Genomic DNA, 18,535 nt, shown 5'->3' on the forward strand with positions numbered 1-18,535 from the left:
AAAATGGGGCTCAAACAATGAATAAAAATGAACTCCATGGAAAATGAATTTTAAAATATGGAGTGTTAAATTAAAATAAAAAATAAAAATAAATCCTAATATTACCACCAGTATCAACAGCCAACACGGCAACACCATCCTCGTCGCTCTCTCCCCTTCTTACCTGCGCAGCCGCCACTGCTGAGCACAGCCATTAATCTTCGACAGGCAAGTTTCTATTTTCAATTGAGTCTGTATGTGATGGTCTCTGCAAAAATATTCAAGAGGATTTACTTGTTTTCTTTCTTCAAATGATTAAATTTACTAGTTATGCGCAAAGAACGAAATCGGTTCATGATTTTGCTTTCAAATTTCTCCAAGTTCATGCTTATTTTACTGATTTTTTATTTATTTTTTATTTTTTTTTTTGTGGCAGAAAATATCAATTCTTTGAAAGAATGTTTCTCACAAGGGTGTTTGGAAGGACACTTTGCTGGGGCCAGATCAGAAGCTTCAGCGGCTAGGGCCGCCGCCGCCTCCTTCTCTACTACATCTAAGCACAACCCACTTGAGGAGTTCTTTGATACTACTAGAAGCCCAGATGATGAAAAGCCTGTTGTTTGTGGTGAATTTTCTTTCCTTTCAATTACTTTAGAAGGGTTAATTTCTTAATCCGACTGGGGTTATAGATGTTGTTTGATTTTTCTTTTTCTATTGCTACCCAAATTTTGTAAGATGGCCATTGTCATAGGTATTCATGTTGAATTAAAAGGAAAGAACTTTAGATTATTGGCAAAGTTTATATTTGGGGTAATGAATTTAGTTAGACGTCTTTTGAAATTTTCTTATATTCCTGCATATTCTATTGAAAAAAAGAAATGTCGAAGGGTGTGAATATCCAAGAAAGATTGAAAATGGGGTATGGTGTGAATATCCAAGAAAAATTGAAAATTGCCATTGAATTTCATTTAACTAGGCATTAAGTTCCAGTACACTAAATTCGTGCTACAATGATCAGGAAATGTCCAACTAATAGAATGTGGAGGTGCTGACGTCTCAGCAAACACAGTTTAGCTGAAAACGGACTTTTGATTAGTACTTGAAGATCAAATCAGGTGGCAATTGGTTTACTTGATGTTAGAATTAAAATTTAATTTCAATTTATTTTTATTGCCTATCAATGCGCGTGGATTCATTTTTTACTTAATTAGATCAGGAGAAAAACTCAGGAACGAGAAGGCTGAGCTATGGTTACAATTTGAGGCTATCATCTGTTAACATTTCTACGATATTTTCTTGTCCCTTATGTTCATTATATCATCTCGTTCACTGCTAAATTAGTATTGATTGACATCTGACACTTGTACAATCTGATCTTCAGATTGAGATCGAGTTGGATAAAAGAAAGATTTCTTTTCCAGTTTGACATGACTGTTGTTATAATTAAAAAAAAATTGTAATCTCAAGATCTCCATTTTAAAAGACAATAGCTTGCAGATGTTCGAGTGCATATGATTTTATGTTTTCAGTTATTGCTCTTCTAAATAGACAACGTAGTTGTAGGGTTGAGAAATCTTATCCATATGTTGCTTTTTGCTTCATTTTCCTCGTGATCCCGTATATTACGCTTCTATGTGCTTCATGTGACTGTTAATTTCTCATTTTTCCATTGCATGTGAAGTAAAATAGTGTCTGTACTGTCTCTAGTTATATGAGTTGTAGATGTTGAAAGTAGGGCCACTATTGTCAAGGTGTTTTGTTGCTTAACAAAGTCGGTACCATTGTTATTGGTCTGGAGAATATAAATTAACTGATTACATGCAAAATGCATTCCAAACAATTTGAAATTTATTATTGGGTGATAAATGTCTGAAATATATGATGTGCACAAATTTTGGGAAGCAACTGATATCCAAGTTAGGCGATTTCTCTTGCATAGGTATTGGTCCTACAGCTTGCCTGGATTGGAAGCCTTTGGGTGAAATTCGTGAATCTTGACTAACCTGACATTTTGTCAAAGGTGAAAGTTATATTTTATGGCTGTATGGATAATGTAGAATTAAAAAAAAAAAAAAAAAAGGAATCACGTTTGCAAGATATGATTATTACAGTTTGAAATTCAGGGTTTAAAGTAATGTCTTGTTATGAACCTGGTGTGATAGCAAGCACCCGACATACTTTTTTTTTTTTCCTTTTTGATCGGTAAGCACCAGACTTGCTTCTGAGGTATTTGGTCTGCACCTGCGGAGATTCCTCTTTTCCATATGCTTGTTTAAGTTATCAAACTTAATTTCATGAAAGATAAGAAACCATTCAGCCAATGTTTATGACCTCTATAACTGGAGTGCTAAGTGCTTTGCACCATTCAGTTTTGGGTGGATAGTGTGTGTATCTTTACTTTTACAATCATGAGTGCTGCCATTTCTTAGTTACAAGAGTTAACGTTGCATAGATTCCTCATGAGCTGAGCCCTTTCTGATAAAATTGATTGCTTTCTTAGTTTCGGAATGTCACAGTATTCATGAGTCATGATATGATGCTCAACTAATGCAGACTAGTTAATTAATATTTGTTGAAGAATTTTTATCTGCTCTTATTTTGTGAAATTCACGTGGTTGGTCGCCTCTGTTGTATGGTTGAAAATTAAAGGTATTTTAGCTCAATTCTTTTTAAGGATTACAAAGACCATTTATATGTGTGCATGAGGTATAATTACTCCCTCTTTCATGTAAGATGTTTTAACATAACTTTTGTTCTCTCTGTGTATTTTATCGATCTTGATCACCGAGAGCACCATTCTTCAATAGGTCGTTTTACTTCGTGAGTCTTTTTTGTAGACATAAATCAATTATAGAATGAATTTTATAAATATATTCAGGTCAGAGTTGGAAGGCTCCAGAACTACGTCTCAAGTCTTGGGATGACCTTAACAAGCTTTGGTATGTTCTCTTGAAGGAGGAGAACATGTTGATGACACAGCGTCAGATGCTTCACGCTCAAAACCTACGCTTTCCCAATCCAGAGCGTATTCCCAAGGTGTAGCTTTGTCTCTCGTCCAACATTTTTTAAATAATTTTATAGTGTTAATTCTCAGGATGTAGAAAGCAAACATTACCCTCTCCTACACGTGTTTGCCTTAGTTAAATCTCTTTGTGCAAACAAATACTTTTTGGTGTTACCCCTCGGCCATAATTGGAGAGGTCCAACTACTTTCTTTGAATTTTGTTAATTTAGACTCGAAGTATCAATTTAATGTATTTTTGAATAAAAAAAATTCTTATATAATACCTCAATTGCACACCCAACTACGTCTTATAAATTGTTGAACAATTTTAGCATTGCTGTTATGTTTGAGAATGTGAGTGAACAAGGACAATTGACTTCCTTGTAAGGAGATTTACTGTTATTGTCACCTTTATGATATGGAATTTAATTCTTCTGGCTCGTGTTGTCGTGTTTTATGATTTGGGTATTGGTGATGATTGAACAGGTAAGGAAGTCAATGTGTCGAATTAAGCAAGTTCTTACAGAGAGAGCCATTGCAGAAGCAGATCCTAGGAGGTCTGCTGAGATGAAAAGGATGATCAATGCTTCATAGTTTTCAACTTCTTTTGTGATTCTGTCTTGTTCCTCCTTTGTTTTTCTTAGGTCAGGATTCTGTGATTTCATTAATGAATATTTTGTAGTCAGTTTTTTGTGAAACTATGGGAGGCATTTATGAAAATGAAGAGACATTGAGTTGAAATGTATTTATCTGAATAATGTGTGCAAAGAGATGCAACAAAACCCCTTCCCCGCTCGAAACATTTTTACACCAACTAGCATGTCTGGTAGGAGGATTTGGTAGTAATCTATCTTCATTATTCCAAATGGCCAAACATTTGATAATATTGGACAATCCATCACTGAATCCGCCCTCTCTCAAAGAGACAATTCTTTATTCCAAATGGCATGTTTGGGCAAAGGATTTGATAGTACTAGATAATCTATCACTAATCAAGTTTGGTTTTATACTTTTAATGTTAATAAATTTATTCTCAGCTATATGTTGGATTTAATATTAAGCGCCTATTTGAGAGCAATTCTTTGAAGATTTTAATAGTTATTTTGGCTGTTGGTATTTGATAAATGGGTCTCATTTTTCCGCAACTTTCGACTTCATTATTTTCTTAAAAAGACAAGAATTAATAAAATTGTCCATATCTCCTGTTAAATGTTAGAATTACATATACACATTTTCTCAACAGTCATATTTGACTATTCTTAGAGGGCAAACTAGGAAATGCACAATAAATACAATCATCAAGCTACACAATAGGAGCGGTCCCTCAATTTTTTTTTTTTTTTTTTTTGGGGTTTTTTGTGCATGCAGGTTCGATGCGCATTGTGAGTGTAGGTCAATGTTTCTGTTATGCATTTTCTGTCAAATTAGATTAATTTTAAATACAAATATGGTTACAATATTGTGTATCAGAGTTGCCAGATGCCAACAGTAAGGGGAAAAAAAGAAGAAGAAAAAAGACAAAAATTGATTGAAATTGCTTAATGATTACTCCCAAACAGATGCTAAAAGTTGGTAGTCTAGCCATCCAATTTGTATGAGAATATTAAAATAATTAACGCAGGAGGAACTAGAAAGTTATTTGTGATTCAGTAACGATTTATTATAACAAATGAAAGTTTGGTTATAATGAGGATGTTAAGTCGAAAAACTTCGAGGGAATAGTACTAAAAAGAACTTTCTAATGCTGTGAATGAATTAGTAGGGGCTGGAAAACTTTGTTTACAGTTTGTTTATTTTTGCAAGCTTGATAACAGATTTTTCAGTATTTAGAAGACTCAGGGGACATGCAAAGCTCGGCTTTCACTGCTCACTCTACAGTTGTGTCTTGAATCTTGACAACCTATTGAATCATCAATTCCATTTTTTTCTTTGCTCAACTTTGACGCCATTCTCAAATTTTCTTCACAGTTGGTGGAATTGAAAGACTCGGTATCGTCATATTAACGTTCTTTAGCTTGTCCAGATTGACACACCTGTACCGAATCATCCTAATGAACCCGAAAAAAAGTGTCATGCGCCGATGATACATATCAGCTAAGTGTCGGACCCACTACAAAGACAATTTTGACCTACTTTAATTGTTGACATATTTTTGTTAAGATTTTGACGGAGTTTCCTCTAAAATATGGACTAAAACCATCTGAAATATAATAAAATAGAGTACACCAGCCCCTTCAAATACAAAGTAGAGCACCAATGAATGAAATTTACACTTCTTAACAAGCCAAAAGACTTTAAATTTTCAATATATTCAAAAGATATCAAATATGCAATGAGCCCATGATATGGATACATTTTATGACAAAAATGCATGTATCCTGAAAATATGAATTGTCTAAACTAACAAAATGAGTTATACAACTGACTACAATGTGTGGCTCAACTTGGTGATCAACAGGCTCCAATACTGCTCAATTCATCTACTATCTGATAAGAAAAGAGGTAACAAAATATGAGCTAAGCTTGTAGCTCAGTGAGTAGAAAAATGGAAGATCTATTCTTCTTCTTTTTTTCTTTTTTTTTTTTTTTCACCAAAAAAGAATAGGTTGCACATAAGTATATGATTCCGTTTATACATATTTTCTCAAAATTCTTACTCTACTAAAACCTTGAGAAATTCTAAAATCCGATAACACTTTTTAAAACAGCAACATGATTGCATTGTAAAATTCTTTATTCTACATAAGAAACTGTAAGGTATAATGAATATAAATAACATTTACTAATAACTAATTTACCAAAATAACATTCATTCCAAGCATAAAAATAATTATCATCCAATCTAATGAGGACTATTCTTACAACTCAACCAACCTAACTTTCAATTTGCTCCATGAAATTCTTCTTTTATTTGAGTATTTCATCACCACAATCATTATCACTAACTATACTTAATCAAAAATCCCAAACAAAAATTTTAGGAATTGCCCAAAATTGGTATTACTTACTTTGATTCAACTAAAAATTAATCAATCAAGCAATTTAAGCAAGAAATATAATCCTCTACTAAATCTGAAAATTAAACCCACAAATTGAACCAACTAATTAAACCCTAAAAATGTAACATCATAATATCATAAAACACTTACTTCATAATCTCTTAAAGATATAAAGTAAATAAATACCAAGCATGAAGAAATCAACAATTACTTCCTCCTTCCTTCCTTTTTTTCTTTTCATCTTTCTTTTCTTCTCTCTCTCTCTCTCTCTCTCTCTTGGGGGATTTGATAAAACAGTCTAGTCAAACAATGTTATTGGTAAAATAATATTCCTTCAATATTTTTTGGTCAAATAGCCTCCACTTACAAAAAACAATAAACAAATAAATCAAATATCTAAAATGCCTTTACCATAGAAAATACCCAAATACCCCTTTCAATCCAGTTAAATCTCTCAATTCATCTACAAAAACACATCAACGTGATTTCCCGATGGTTGATTCCCTAAAATCTTGTTATTCATTGTATTCTTCATCTATTTTCTCCAATATTTTGAGTATTTGAACAAGAGTTTTGGTATCTAATATATTATCTACATTGAAATCTTTACTATATCTAAAGAAAGAAGAAAGGTATTTTTAGAAATCTCATTTACATTGGTACTTTTATTGTTGAATATAGTATAAAATGATATTTTATTTTTGCATTTGGTGTATATTTGTACCGTCCATAACCGTTGAACGATAACGATAACGACACTCCAATAATTATATGTATTGTAAAATGACATCACAGTCGTTATCCTCCATGTAAAACGACAGTACAACCATTATCTATTATGATTTGTATGTTATTGATAATATATTGTGGTTATTTTGATAATTTAAATATGGTAACTACATTCATATTACTTTGATATATATTTGAGTAAATTATTTAACTTTTTATTTTATTTACAGCTATGAATTCTATAAAAATAATATGGGTACATATATGTTATTTTGTCGAGTTTAAAAATACTGAAGAAGGCAAATGGACATGGGATTATATAGGAAACGGTGAAGAAATGTGGATATTCTTTATGTTCCAACTAGCATTTCATATAGGGAGTTGTACAACAAAATGCAAGAACTTGTTAATGTGGATTCAAAGTTATATGAAATTGAGATGATGTCTCTTAATCTCGGAATGTCTAATTTTTCAATTCCACCACAGATGATTAACAGTGACATGAAAGTGAAGTGGTTTCTTTCTATTTGTAATAAAATACTCTTTCCGTGACTATTTCGACAAAAGTTGCAAGTGAATGTGATAGTGTAAAGGACTTTGAAAGAGATTGTGGAGTAAAAACTAATGGTGAAGTAGAAAATGGAGATGTGAGCAATCGAAATGAAGTTGAGCAATATAATAGCAATCGTGGAAATGATAATGTAGAAGGAAACTTTGTGGATTGGAATAACTTTTATATAATTCAAGGTAGTTTTGAACAACAAGATTTCGAAAATAAATCTCCTTCGAGAGATGAAAACAATGTTGATTTCTCTATGGAAGAGGACATTATTGGTACTTCAACACAAGTTGTGTGTTCAATTCCTTATTAATCATTAGTTAGAATTCCGAAAAATGAGGATCTACACGATGATGAACTATTTCCAACTAAAAGTGCTTTAATATCAAAACTCCAACTACTTGCCGTGAAGTACCAATTTGAAATTTAAGTGAAGAAATCAAATAATAATTTGTATACAGTCGTTTGTATTGAGGAAAGTTGCAACTGGCGTTTACGGGCAACGAGAAAAGCTGAATCTGAGATTTTTCAAATACGAAAATATTCTGGCCATCACATTTGCTCCATGAGTGTTCGTCACAGGGATAATAGACATACTGCCTATTCGGTAATTGAAAAATATGTAGCTCCAAAATACCAGGATGTCAACATAGTGTATAGGCCATGAAACATTATTAATGACGTTCATCGAGAATTTGGCATAACTATAAAATATTGCAAGGCGCATATGGCCAAAGATTTTTCTTACAAAGAGGTTCGAGGTAACCTTGATGATAGCTATGCAAAGTTGCCATTGTATTATCACGTTTTGGGGAGAAATAATCCTGGCACGTTGACCTTTATTGAAACTGATAATGATGGACATTTCATGTATTTTTTCATGTCATTAGGACCTTGTATACATGGATTCGTCTCTTCAATCCGACGGGTAATTTGTGTGGATGAAACATTTTTGAAATCTAAATATCGAGGGACGTTACTTGTTGCCATATGCCAAGATGCATATCGTCAAATTTATCCACTTGTGTGAGGCATCGTGGATTCAGAAAACAATGACTCATGGACTTGGTTCTTTCAGAAGTTGTGACAAATAATCAGTGACACAGACGTGCTAGTCTTTATATCTGACTGTGCAACAAGCTTATCAAATGGTTTCAATAGTGTCTATCTTAACGCACATCATGGACATTGCATATGGCATTTCCAAACTAACTTGAAGAGCAAATTTCCTCGCATAGATGTTGTGCCGTTATTTAGAGCTACCGCAAAGGCACATAGTTTGACAAAATTTGAGATTAATATGCAAGCATTGTGCAGTTTACACGAGAAAATTCGAGGGTACTTAGAGGATGATGGCGTGGAGTAATGGTCAAGAGCACATTTCAATGGAATCAGATACAATAGTATGACCACAAACAATGCAGAATTATTAAATTCATTGTTGAGAAGTACTCGAGAATTTTCTATACTTGCTTTGATCGAGCATATCAAGGAAAAAATGCAGAGATGGTTTCATGATAGGCGCATTGATGTCAAAAAATGTACAAGTTACCTCACCCCATCTTTGGAGGAGAAAATGTACGATAGGTATAATGAGTCAAAAGGTTTCGAGGTAAAATGCAGGTGAGTGACAAAATGGAAAATTTCATTGTTAATCTGGAGAGGAGGACATGCACATGTAAGGAATTTGATCTGGACCAATTTTCATGTGCACATGTAATTGTTGTAGTAAGAACTGTTGGAGATAACTGTTATAGGTTTTGCTCTCCATTTTATAGCATTTCTTAATGGAAACAAGCTTATTCTGAATATATATATCCACTGCCAAATGAGGCGGACTGGGAAATTCTCGATAATGTTCGATTAAAAAAGGTGACACGATCGTTGACATGAAGAGGAAGTGGACGTCCACCAAGAAAAAAGAAACAATCAGCCAGAGAGGTGCGGAAGTCTTGTAATTGTAGTAGGTGTTTGAAAACTGGGTATGATCGTATCACTTGTACAGGTCGTGCACCACTCAGTGAGAGACATGAATGATGAAGATAAAACGGCACATCTGCTGAATTTTGACCTTTATGATGTGCTTCTTTTGTAGTATTGAAAAGGATGGTGGTGTTATGATGTACTGCTTTTGTTATTTTTAAATGTAAACTATTTAAAATGTTTGGAATGATTCATTTTGTCATTGTCTTAAAATCAATGAAGTCAAAACGAGAATATTTTTTTGATTATAACAAAACATCACTGGTGCCCCTTTTAGTATTTTACCTAGAAAATATAAAAATGATGTTCAAAAATTAAATATTATTAATTTAATAACAATCTATTTCTAAATATACAAGTTATCAATTATTCGTATCGTGTCTACATAAGTAACGACACTTGAGCTATTTCCATAATAGTAACAGCACTAGTGTTGTTCTCATTTTTCATGTTGTCCAAGTAATGAGAGTATCTCCCAAATTATGTGAGCGGCATGTCCATCTCGCGACTTAAATGAATTCAACTTATAGAATATCGAGACCTCGGAAGGCTCGTGACTGCTCATACTCGTGTTTATCGACAGAACCAAACAAGTGACGTTTAACTGCACTTGTGTCATTCTGTTGGTTTCTCCTATATTTCACTTCATTTCCACCACGTCAACCTCAAGGATTGGACATTTGAACTTAAGAAAGTCAGAATTATTGATTATGTGATGAATAACGGTAGAATTGACATAAATTGTAGATGTCGAGTTGGTGAAATCACAAGTCACCTTCCACATTCGTTAGAAAACAAAAGTAATGAGAATATCTCACAAATTATGTGAGCGGCATGTCTATCTCACGACTTAAATGAGTTCAACTCATGGAATATCGGGTCCCAGAAGGCTCGTGGCTGCTCATAATCGTGTTTATTGATAGAACGATACAAGTGACATTTAACGGCATCTGTGTCATTCTATTTGTTTTTCCTATATTTTCTTTAATTTCCACTGCGTAGACCTCAAGGATCGGACCTCCTAACTTAAGAAAGTCAGAATTATTGATTATGTGATGAATAATGGTATAATTGATATAGATTGTAGCTGTCGAGTTGGTGAAATCACAAGTCACCATCCACATTCTTTACAAAACAAAAGTAATAAGAGTATTTCCCAAATCATGTGAGCGGCATGTCCATCTCGCGACTTAGATGAGTTCAACTTATCGAATATCGAGGTCCAGAAGGCTCATGGCTACTCATACTCGTTCTCTTCTCAATAACGACACAAGTGTCATTATATGAACAGTAATGACACTTGTTCCGTTCCTCGTGGACTTGTAAATTTAAAAATAACGACAGATATACTATTTTAATATTTATTCTCAATCCAGTAACGGCATAAGCGTCATTCTATACACGGTAACGTCACTTGTGCCGTTCTTATGAACAAGTTTGTGTCTTTATAACGCTACTTGTGACGTTTTTTCTATCTTTTCAATATTAGTAACGACACAAGTGACGTTCTCGTAGACAATGTACAAACTAACATAACGACAGTTATGCCGTTCTAATGAATTTTCTCACATCAGTAACGACACTTCTGCCATTCTCTAGAAAAAGAAATTTCATTATGATGTTACTTGTGCCGTTCTGTAAATATTTTCAAAATCAGTAACGACACAAGTGTCGTTCTCATGAACTTTTTTGTTAACATAATGACTCGTTCTAATGGACGTTCTCATATCATTAACGGCACAGCACCATTCTCATGAACAAAAATTGACTAAGATAACGACTAAATTACTATTCTCATAAAAAGGAAAAAACATTTAAATGAAAGACATAAAAACTGTAACTATAATTAACATTCAACTTAAAGCAAACATGTAAGATTTGCAAAGTCAATCTCCAAGATATAAATACAAAAATAACATCAAAACATTCACTAAATCTACGGATCAAAGTGCCATGCAAATGTATTTGTAGCTAATTTCTTCCTCCAAATAGACACATATTCTGGATGAACCAAAACCATATTCAATTGAGCTTGTAAAAACTCAATGCATTTCACTGTGAAAAGCCCACAATCAGACCTGCAAAATAATAATGGGAAAAAAGTTAGATAAACATGACATAGACGAAAGAAGTCATAGATATTGGTGCTAAACGTTAGATTGAACCAAGTTGACCCATTTGTTTGTTCAGGAACTACAACCCTCTGATAATGGAACATGCTGGTGCTGAACTTTTCTTCACTCACTATGTGTTCCTTTATCGACCAGGGAATTACCACTTGAATATGTATCATGCATTCGACTAGCTGAGCAGTACGGATGTGTTTTGACAAACTATTGTAAATATAAATAGTTTGCCCCGTCAAATCAATCTTCAGTACAAATCAATGGGAACCTAGTACATAGTAAGGAATATACAAAAATCTACAATTACTCCAATGTTTATCGAGCATCAGTGGAAGCCCTCCAACGTAATCAACGAGCTCTTGGTCAAATACGTAGTTACTATTTTTCTTAGGTGCACCGATTTTTAGGTAGGCTTCTTGACAAGTTGCCAAAAGTAACAATCCAATATAACACAATCTTGTTGAAATATATGTGGATATGTCACTACCCTTTCCCTAATGTGGTATAAGGCCGAGTCGATATACTGTACGACAAAACATTATTAATTAAATGTATTATTTTAGAAATAATAATTGTAATACACAAATATTACTTACATCATCGATAAGCACTCGTCATCTTTCAATAGTTCATCAAAGAATTTCCTTCCCACTTCATAGATAGTCAAGGATACTATATCACTGTGACAACAATCATATCAAACTAAGCTAACTTGCAAATTCAAAATTACGTCCTTCACTACGCCAACCATTGGAATAAAATAAATTACCTCGTCGATGCATTTGCCAACCACTTGTTGATGTCTTCAACTTTTGCAGGATCTACTTCCCTTAAAAGGTCATATACTTGAATGTTCAACAATTTTCTCCTCTTTAAGGGATTAGTGTATGGAGAAAGCAACACGGCTCCTCTTCTCTTAACTCGATGTCCCCTTCTTACAGCCATTTCAGAATTCGGTTCCTCAATCACAATGATTTCATTATTAGGTTGGCAAACATGTGAAGATGTCGAAGGCTTCCCAGAATCGTCTACAAAAGTTGATGGAACACAGTTCAATCCAATTAACACACAATATTGAAATATAAATTATTTTTACCTTCGTTAGATATGTTTGAATCCTCTTTCGTCCCATCCGCCTTCTCTGTTACCTCATCTTGTCGAGCTTCCTAGATTCGAAAGGTCTATTCGGTCCAGACTAAAGGCCGTTGTTGGTACACAACTATAGCATATGAAAGATCTGGCACAAATCCTACAAGTGGGACCCAACATAAAAATTATTTATAGCTTATTGCAATAAGTACAAGAGAGAATATACCATCATCATATGTAGAAAAAGCTTTGTGTTGCTTATTCGATGTGACTTCTTCATGAGAGCATTCTTCAATAATCATCTCATCTTGCTCTCTGGCCTCTTTATTCTGTTGATTGCCTGTACTAAAAGCACGATCATCAAATTTGCTTCTTTCCGGCTGAACTCGACCTCATCAAGCCAATTGGAGAAATAAATCAATTTTCCTTTCTACTCGATTAAAGCGCTCTGAGATCTCAGCTCGGAGCCTCTCTTCAACTCCTCTTATTTCTTATTTTATTATATGAGCGATATAGTCATAAGAAGGAGGAGGTCATCCAGCCGTTTTAGATGAATGTAGATGGCTAGATACAGATGGTAGATCCGATGTCTTAGGACATTGAGGGCGAGCGAAACTTGATAGTGCATCATCACTCTCAGATTTTTTTTCGCCTTCATCCTTAGAAGCGACATTATACATCTTTGGATCTGCTTCATCATCAAAAGGTCTGAATTCCTTCCAGAATGGCTTCAGCAATTCATCGTTTGTAGGATTTAGCGTACAATGTACCTCTATCTGAAAAAACAAGAATGTATAATTATTCAACAAATTGTTTTGTTATAGTTATCGATACGCCATTTACATTTTGATAAACTAAACTCACATTTGACGATTCAAAAAATGTGTGAAGTATATCCCCCCAAGTTGCTTGCACATTTCCTAGCCTATTATTCTATGAATTTTGGAATCATTTGTTACACGATCGAATTTCTTTCCAACACTGGGAACCGCTTCAAACGCCCAAATCTGTATAAATTTAATTTTCAGTAACATAATTAAAAGAAATGTAATGTCTAAATAATTTTAGAACATATTACCATGACTGCAAGGGAAAATCCATGTAGAGAATACGGATATAGTTGAGAAGATGTATAACTCTTCAACATGTCTCCCAAATTACGTTTAAACAACCTAATAGTGTATTCGTATGACTATTTCCCCCACGAATAGTTGTTAAATCTATCGAGATCATTCACCAAATAAAACTACCATGGGTTAACAAATGTATTATCCTCTGCTGCCAAAAGCACGTACACCAATATGACGAGGAGGCCCAACTTATATTTATCATTCTTATGCTTGCAACGTTTGAAAACATCTAACAATAAATCTCTCTTTATTTTTCCGTTGCTATGCTTAAAACGCTCTTTCACGATTCTACAATTTTGCCCTAGCGTCGGGTCCTCGTTACCCAAATCCCCAGCTTTAAGCCCAGTAATCAGTGTGAATTTTTGCAATCCAAATCTTGTAAGCTTGTCTCCAACCTTAATCCATACTTCATTTTCTTTTAAGGTACTTATCAGCCTCAGAATCAGTTGGTGGACTAATTGGGATGCAAGATTTATATTTCTCAAGCTTAACAAATGTCCAAAGCAGGAATTGGTAAATATGTTATGATGCTTTTCATCTAAGCTGTAGAAAATTTCATCGATTAATTTCATTCTACACATATTACTTATCTTCATGTTCACTATGTCTTCAACATCCATTTTTCCTATTGTAAAATGCAAAACAAAAATTGAGTAAGAAATCTTATTTCTCAAGAGAAATAAGGGTTATAGCCAGTAGGTCGTTCTTGAATTGAAATAAAATATAAATTGTTAAAAAGTTTTCCACTTTCTTAAATTCTTGTTATTTGATATTTAAAATCAATGAGTCCAAATTTTATGTATTTGTACGCGAATCATAAAGTTTTTGATACATAGATTTCTTGTATTCTTATAAATCAACAAAAACTAGGTAATCACATTGCGATATTCATTTGAAATTCATGGAACTTCAATATCATGTTTATTTTATTGTTTTTATTGCTTCTGTCCCCAACATCATGAACTACACTAGTTGCAAAATTATGTGCAATTACATATTCATGACGTTAAAACCAGACCCAATTTGAAAGTCAACTAGTTCTTGAAAACAATGAAAAATTAAGATTGACCCATTAATTCTTATACCATTTCAAATAAAGGGATGTCTCTAAAAGAAAAAAAAAAGTATTATGTTTAACCATACATTTGTTGATTCTTCCTCTTCTGCATCAATACCTGAAGTTATATCTCCAATTATAGAATTCGATGAACATATAGGAACATGGAGTCGGTGGTGGAGAATCGATCAGATGAAGAAGCCGTACCTTAAATTTGTGTTCACCTTCACAGTCAAGTAGAAGGGGAAGAATTTCCACAAATTTGTAGAAGATTTCGTGAGATTTGTAGTCGATTTTGTGAGGTTTCCACAAAGGGGAAGAAGAAGAGAGACGTTAATTTTTGAATTTGGGGGAATAGGGTTTTACCTGAGGAAGAAACGGGTGAATGTAGGAATTTGGAAGGATTTTTGTGTTAAAATGTGAAGGATAGTTTGGTCATTTTATCAATTAAATTATTCTAAATTTTTTTCTCCTTTTGTATTGGTCAAAGACTATTTGTCCAAAAACATTGATAAACCGACTATCTCACCAAATTCTCCTTTTTTTCCTTTCTTTCTCGTTTCCCAAACTGTCCCATTTTCTACTGTGTGTGTGTGAAATTACAATTGAAAAAAGGTTTAATTGTAATATAATATGTGGCCACTAACTCTAAATTGCAAAGGAAGACTCTCATCTTTATAAAATTAAATCCTAAACTTCCAAAAATATATAAGTAGGTCTCAAAATTTAATTTTTATCCATCTAAAACCTTCAAATATTTTTTTTATCATAAAATAACCCCAATAAATTAATTTACTTCAATTTTAGCCCATATTTGACTTTGACTTTGACAAGTCAACTTTTTATTTTTGACTAATTAGGATGAATTGTAACAATAGACAATGGTTATGAGCATCATTTACGACTTCGTTTTGTCTATAAATCTCTACTTTTGATACTAAAATGATTTGAGCTGTCCCAACATGGAGTATAGACATCGCTGCACGGTTTTACATTTTAAGCCCCGTTTGGCCCTCATTTTAGCCATTATTTGTCAATCATTCTCTCATATTTTTTTTTTACAGTACTTATTTTCAATCACACATTCTTCATTAAAGTAATATTACACATATATCAAAAAAAAATTCTTTTTTTAACCATACATTTCAACATCAATCACTATTCCATACTCCAATTTTTGAAATTAAAGGACCACAAACAGGGCTTAGGGCCAGTTTGGGATGGCTTTTGAAAAGCCAAAAGGAGCTTTTGAGAGCCAAAAGCCGCTTTTGGACCGTTTGACTATTTTTGTTTAAAGTGCTTTTGGAGGTTAGAAGAACTTTTAGAGGAAGCTGGTTTTTTTGACTTCCTCCAAAAGCACTTTCGGAATGGGAAGTGATTTTAAATATTAATTTTCAAACAAAAATTAAAATAGCTTTCTCCAAAAGCTCTTCTACAAGAAGCAAAAGCCAAAGTAAAAATCGTGCCAAACGAGCCCTTAATAAGTTTTTTGTACGAAATTTCATTAATCTACAGTAAATAACTAATAAACAATGCAAAAGTTAGACCTGCTTTGTCAGACTCTTTTTTGCCTATAGAACCTTGCTGTTCGTACAGGGAGGGTTTGACACCCTCCCTGACAGAACAGACTTATAGGGGGGGAGGGGAGCAATTTTTTATCATTTTTTTCACTTAAGTCCCACGCGGGTCCCACATTAATGTGAGAATCTGTCAACAAGGTGATAAACCATTTTTCTGTACAAATGGTATTTTTCTTGCCTCTATTGGACAGTTGAAAGTTGGTAGGACGCATTTACCCTCACCTATTGACGCCATTACCTATAATATGTCAACGTCAATTTTGTAAAACGATATGGAGTGCTCCATAGAAAAGTCAAAAAAATGTAGCTGCCTCGATCAAAATCACCAAACGTTTTCAGAAGTGGGGACCACATATTATGGTAATGGGAATGGAAAATGAGCAAATAATGGGGGCCAAACAGGGGTTTATTAAATAAACTTGAGCAGTATAATATACAACATTTTGTGATGACTCTTAGATTTATACTATATGTATAGAAGAGGGGTTCATAGAATCCCTCCAGATCAGACACATGAGGTGGACCCGTGTACGTGTATCATCTCTCTAACTCTTATCTCTCGTCTTCTTTATTGCAGAACTTACCGGGCACTTTACATTTAAACTGGATTTATCGTTATTTCAGCCAGCCACACTATGTCCGGGCACTTTACATTTAAACTGGATTTATCGTTATTTCAGTCAGCCACACTGTCCACTGGATAAGTATGCCTCTTGACTCTTTTTCTTATTGCTGCAGGCCTCCGTGTATAAATAGCAGATGTTCATCTTCTTTAACAAATTTCAGTATACTGATTCTGCCACTGCAGCTTGGGTTTCTGGGCTCGTTCTGCTGATTTCTTTTATTATTACTTCCAAAGGTAAAACTTTTAATGGTTCAGCCATAAATATATTCAACTCAACTCAAGCTCATGTTTTGTCATTGAATTACTTTTCCCTTTTCAGGTAAAAAATAATAATAATAAAAAATCCCTAACTCAACATCCCCAAATCTTTTCATCACGCAAATTTTAAACTCAGAAAAAGAAAATAAAAATTGGATTGTGCAACTCAAATCAAATCAGAAATTTCGGTCCATTATCCAAAAAATGGACCTTCAATAATTGGCATATCAGACATTTCAGTCTGCCAAATCAAATCAGCTTCTGAGATCAGCCCCTGATTGTAAAATTCTTGGTTCGAATTCATTTCTTCAATTAAACTTGAAAATTCGTTATCAAACATTTTAGGCGGCCAACTCGAATCAGCTTCAGAGTTCAGCTCCTGATTGTGCAATGGTTGGTTCCAATTCATTTCTTCTATTAAACTTGAAGATTCTTTATCAGACATTTTCGATTCTTTACCAGAAATCTTCGTCGGCCCACTCGAATCAGCTTCAGGGTTCAGCTCCTGATTGTGCAATGCTTGGTTCCAAGTCATTTCTCCAATTAAAATTGAAAAATCTATATCTGACATTTCAGTCGGCCAACTCTCTTCTTCGACGCCGCATTTTGGCAGATCCCATGAAATTCGACAAACCGCATAATCCGTGTTATCCACTCCCTCCAAAGAACTTCCTTCCAAGGTGTATTCGTGCATTATATAACGACCATTCTTCTTAATTAGCTCGTCTTGCTTCAAATTGCCACTCACTTTGAATGTAAATGATTTCTTCACACCAATGACTTCGCCCTTGCAATTCTGGATAACCTTCGGCTTAGATTTTCCTGCCCATGTTCCACAACCGGCCACCCTAACATGCCTTCTATCTATCCTTTTCACCTTAGTAAACACATATATTTCCTTCTTCACAATACCAATTTCAGACTCCCCAACAATTTCCCACGGATCATTGTTTGAAAAAATAATCCATGGTGTACCATTCTCCCCGTATAGATTTCGATCAAGAATTCTATCGCATGGCAATGGAGATCCCATTGCTTTGGGTTTTAAGTAAAGTGTGATAAGTTTTTGATCAGTGGGCTTGAAAACGAAACCTTCTGGAATTGATAATGCCATACCCGAGCTTTCAAAAAGAGTCGAGCAAATTTGAAATTCGCAAAGTGTAGAAAGAAGAAAAACTTGTTTTTCAGACAGTTGTGGCTTTGAAAAATCAGTTGAACCCGAGCTGCATTATATAGATTATGTGTAGAAAGCAATAATTTTTCGGGCTCTTTTCAAAGTGCATATCCTCATCGGGTTAGGAAAGATAGAATTGTGTGCTATATAATTTAATTTTAAAGTCAATTTTAGGGTTATTCTTTTTAAGTATTTTTTAGAGATGGCTTTAGTGAATAAATCACACTATTTCTGCATTGTTCC

The 18,535-nt window shown here is 34.0% G+C and overlaps 1 protein-coding gene and 1 pseudogene across 1 annotated transcript; one reads left to right on the plus strand and one right to left on the minus strand.

Moving 5' to 3' along the window:
* Positions 1–418: 418 nt before the first annotated feature.
* LOC111374961 lies at positions 419–3,738 on the plus strand (annotated as a pseudogene).
* Positions 3,739–17,311: 13,573 nt separating this feature from the next.
* On the minus strand, positions 17,312–18,232 carry LOC111374963 (NAC transcription factor NAM-B2-like). Its single transcript, XM_022997727.1, has one exon. The coding sequence runs from the start codon at positions 18,230–18,232 to the stop codon at positions 17,312–17,314; it is 921 nt and encodes a 306-aa protein (XP_022853495.1).
* Positions 18,233–18,535: the final 303 nt, after the last annotated feature.

Source organism: Olea europaea, unplaced genomic scaffold (genome assembly GCF_002742605.1).
Source record: "Olea europaea var. sylvestris unplaced genomic scaffold, O_europaea_v1 scaffold1318, whole genome shotgun sequence".
Lineage (NCBI taxonomy): Eukaryota > Viridiplantae > Streptophyta > Magnoliopsida > Lamiales > Oleaceae > Olea > Olea europaea.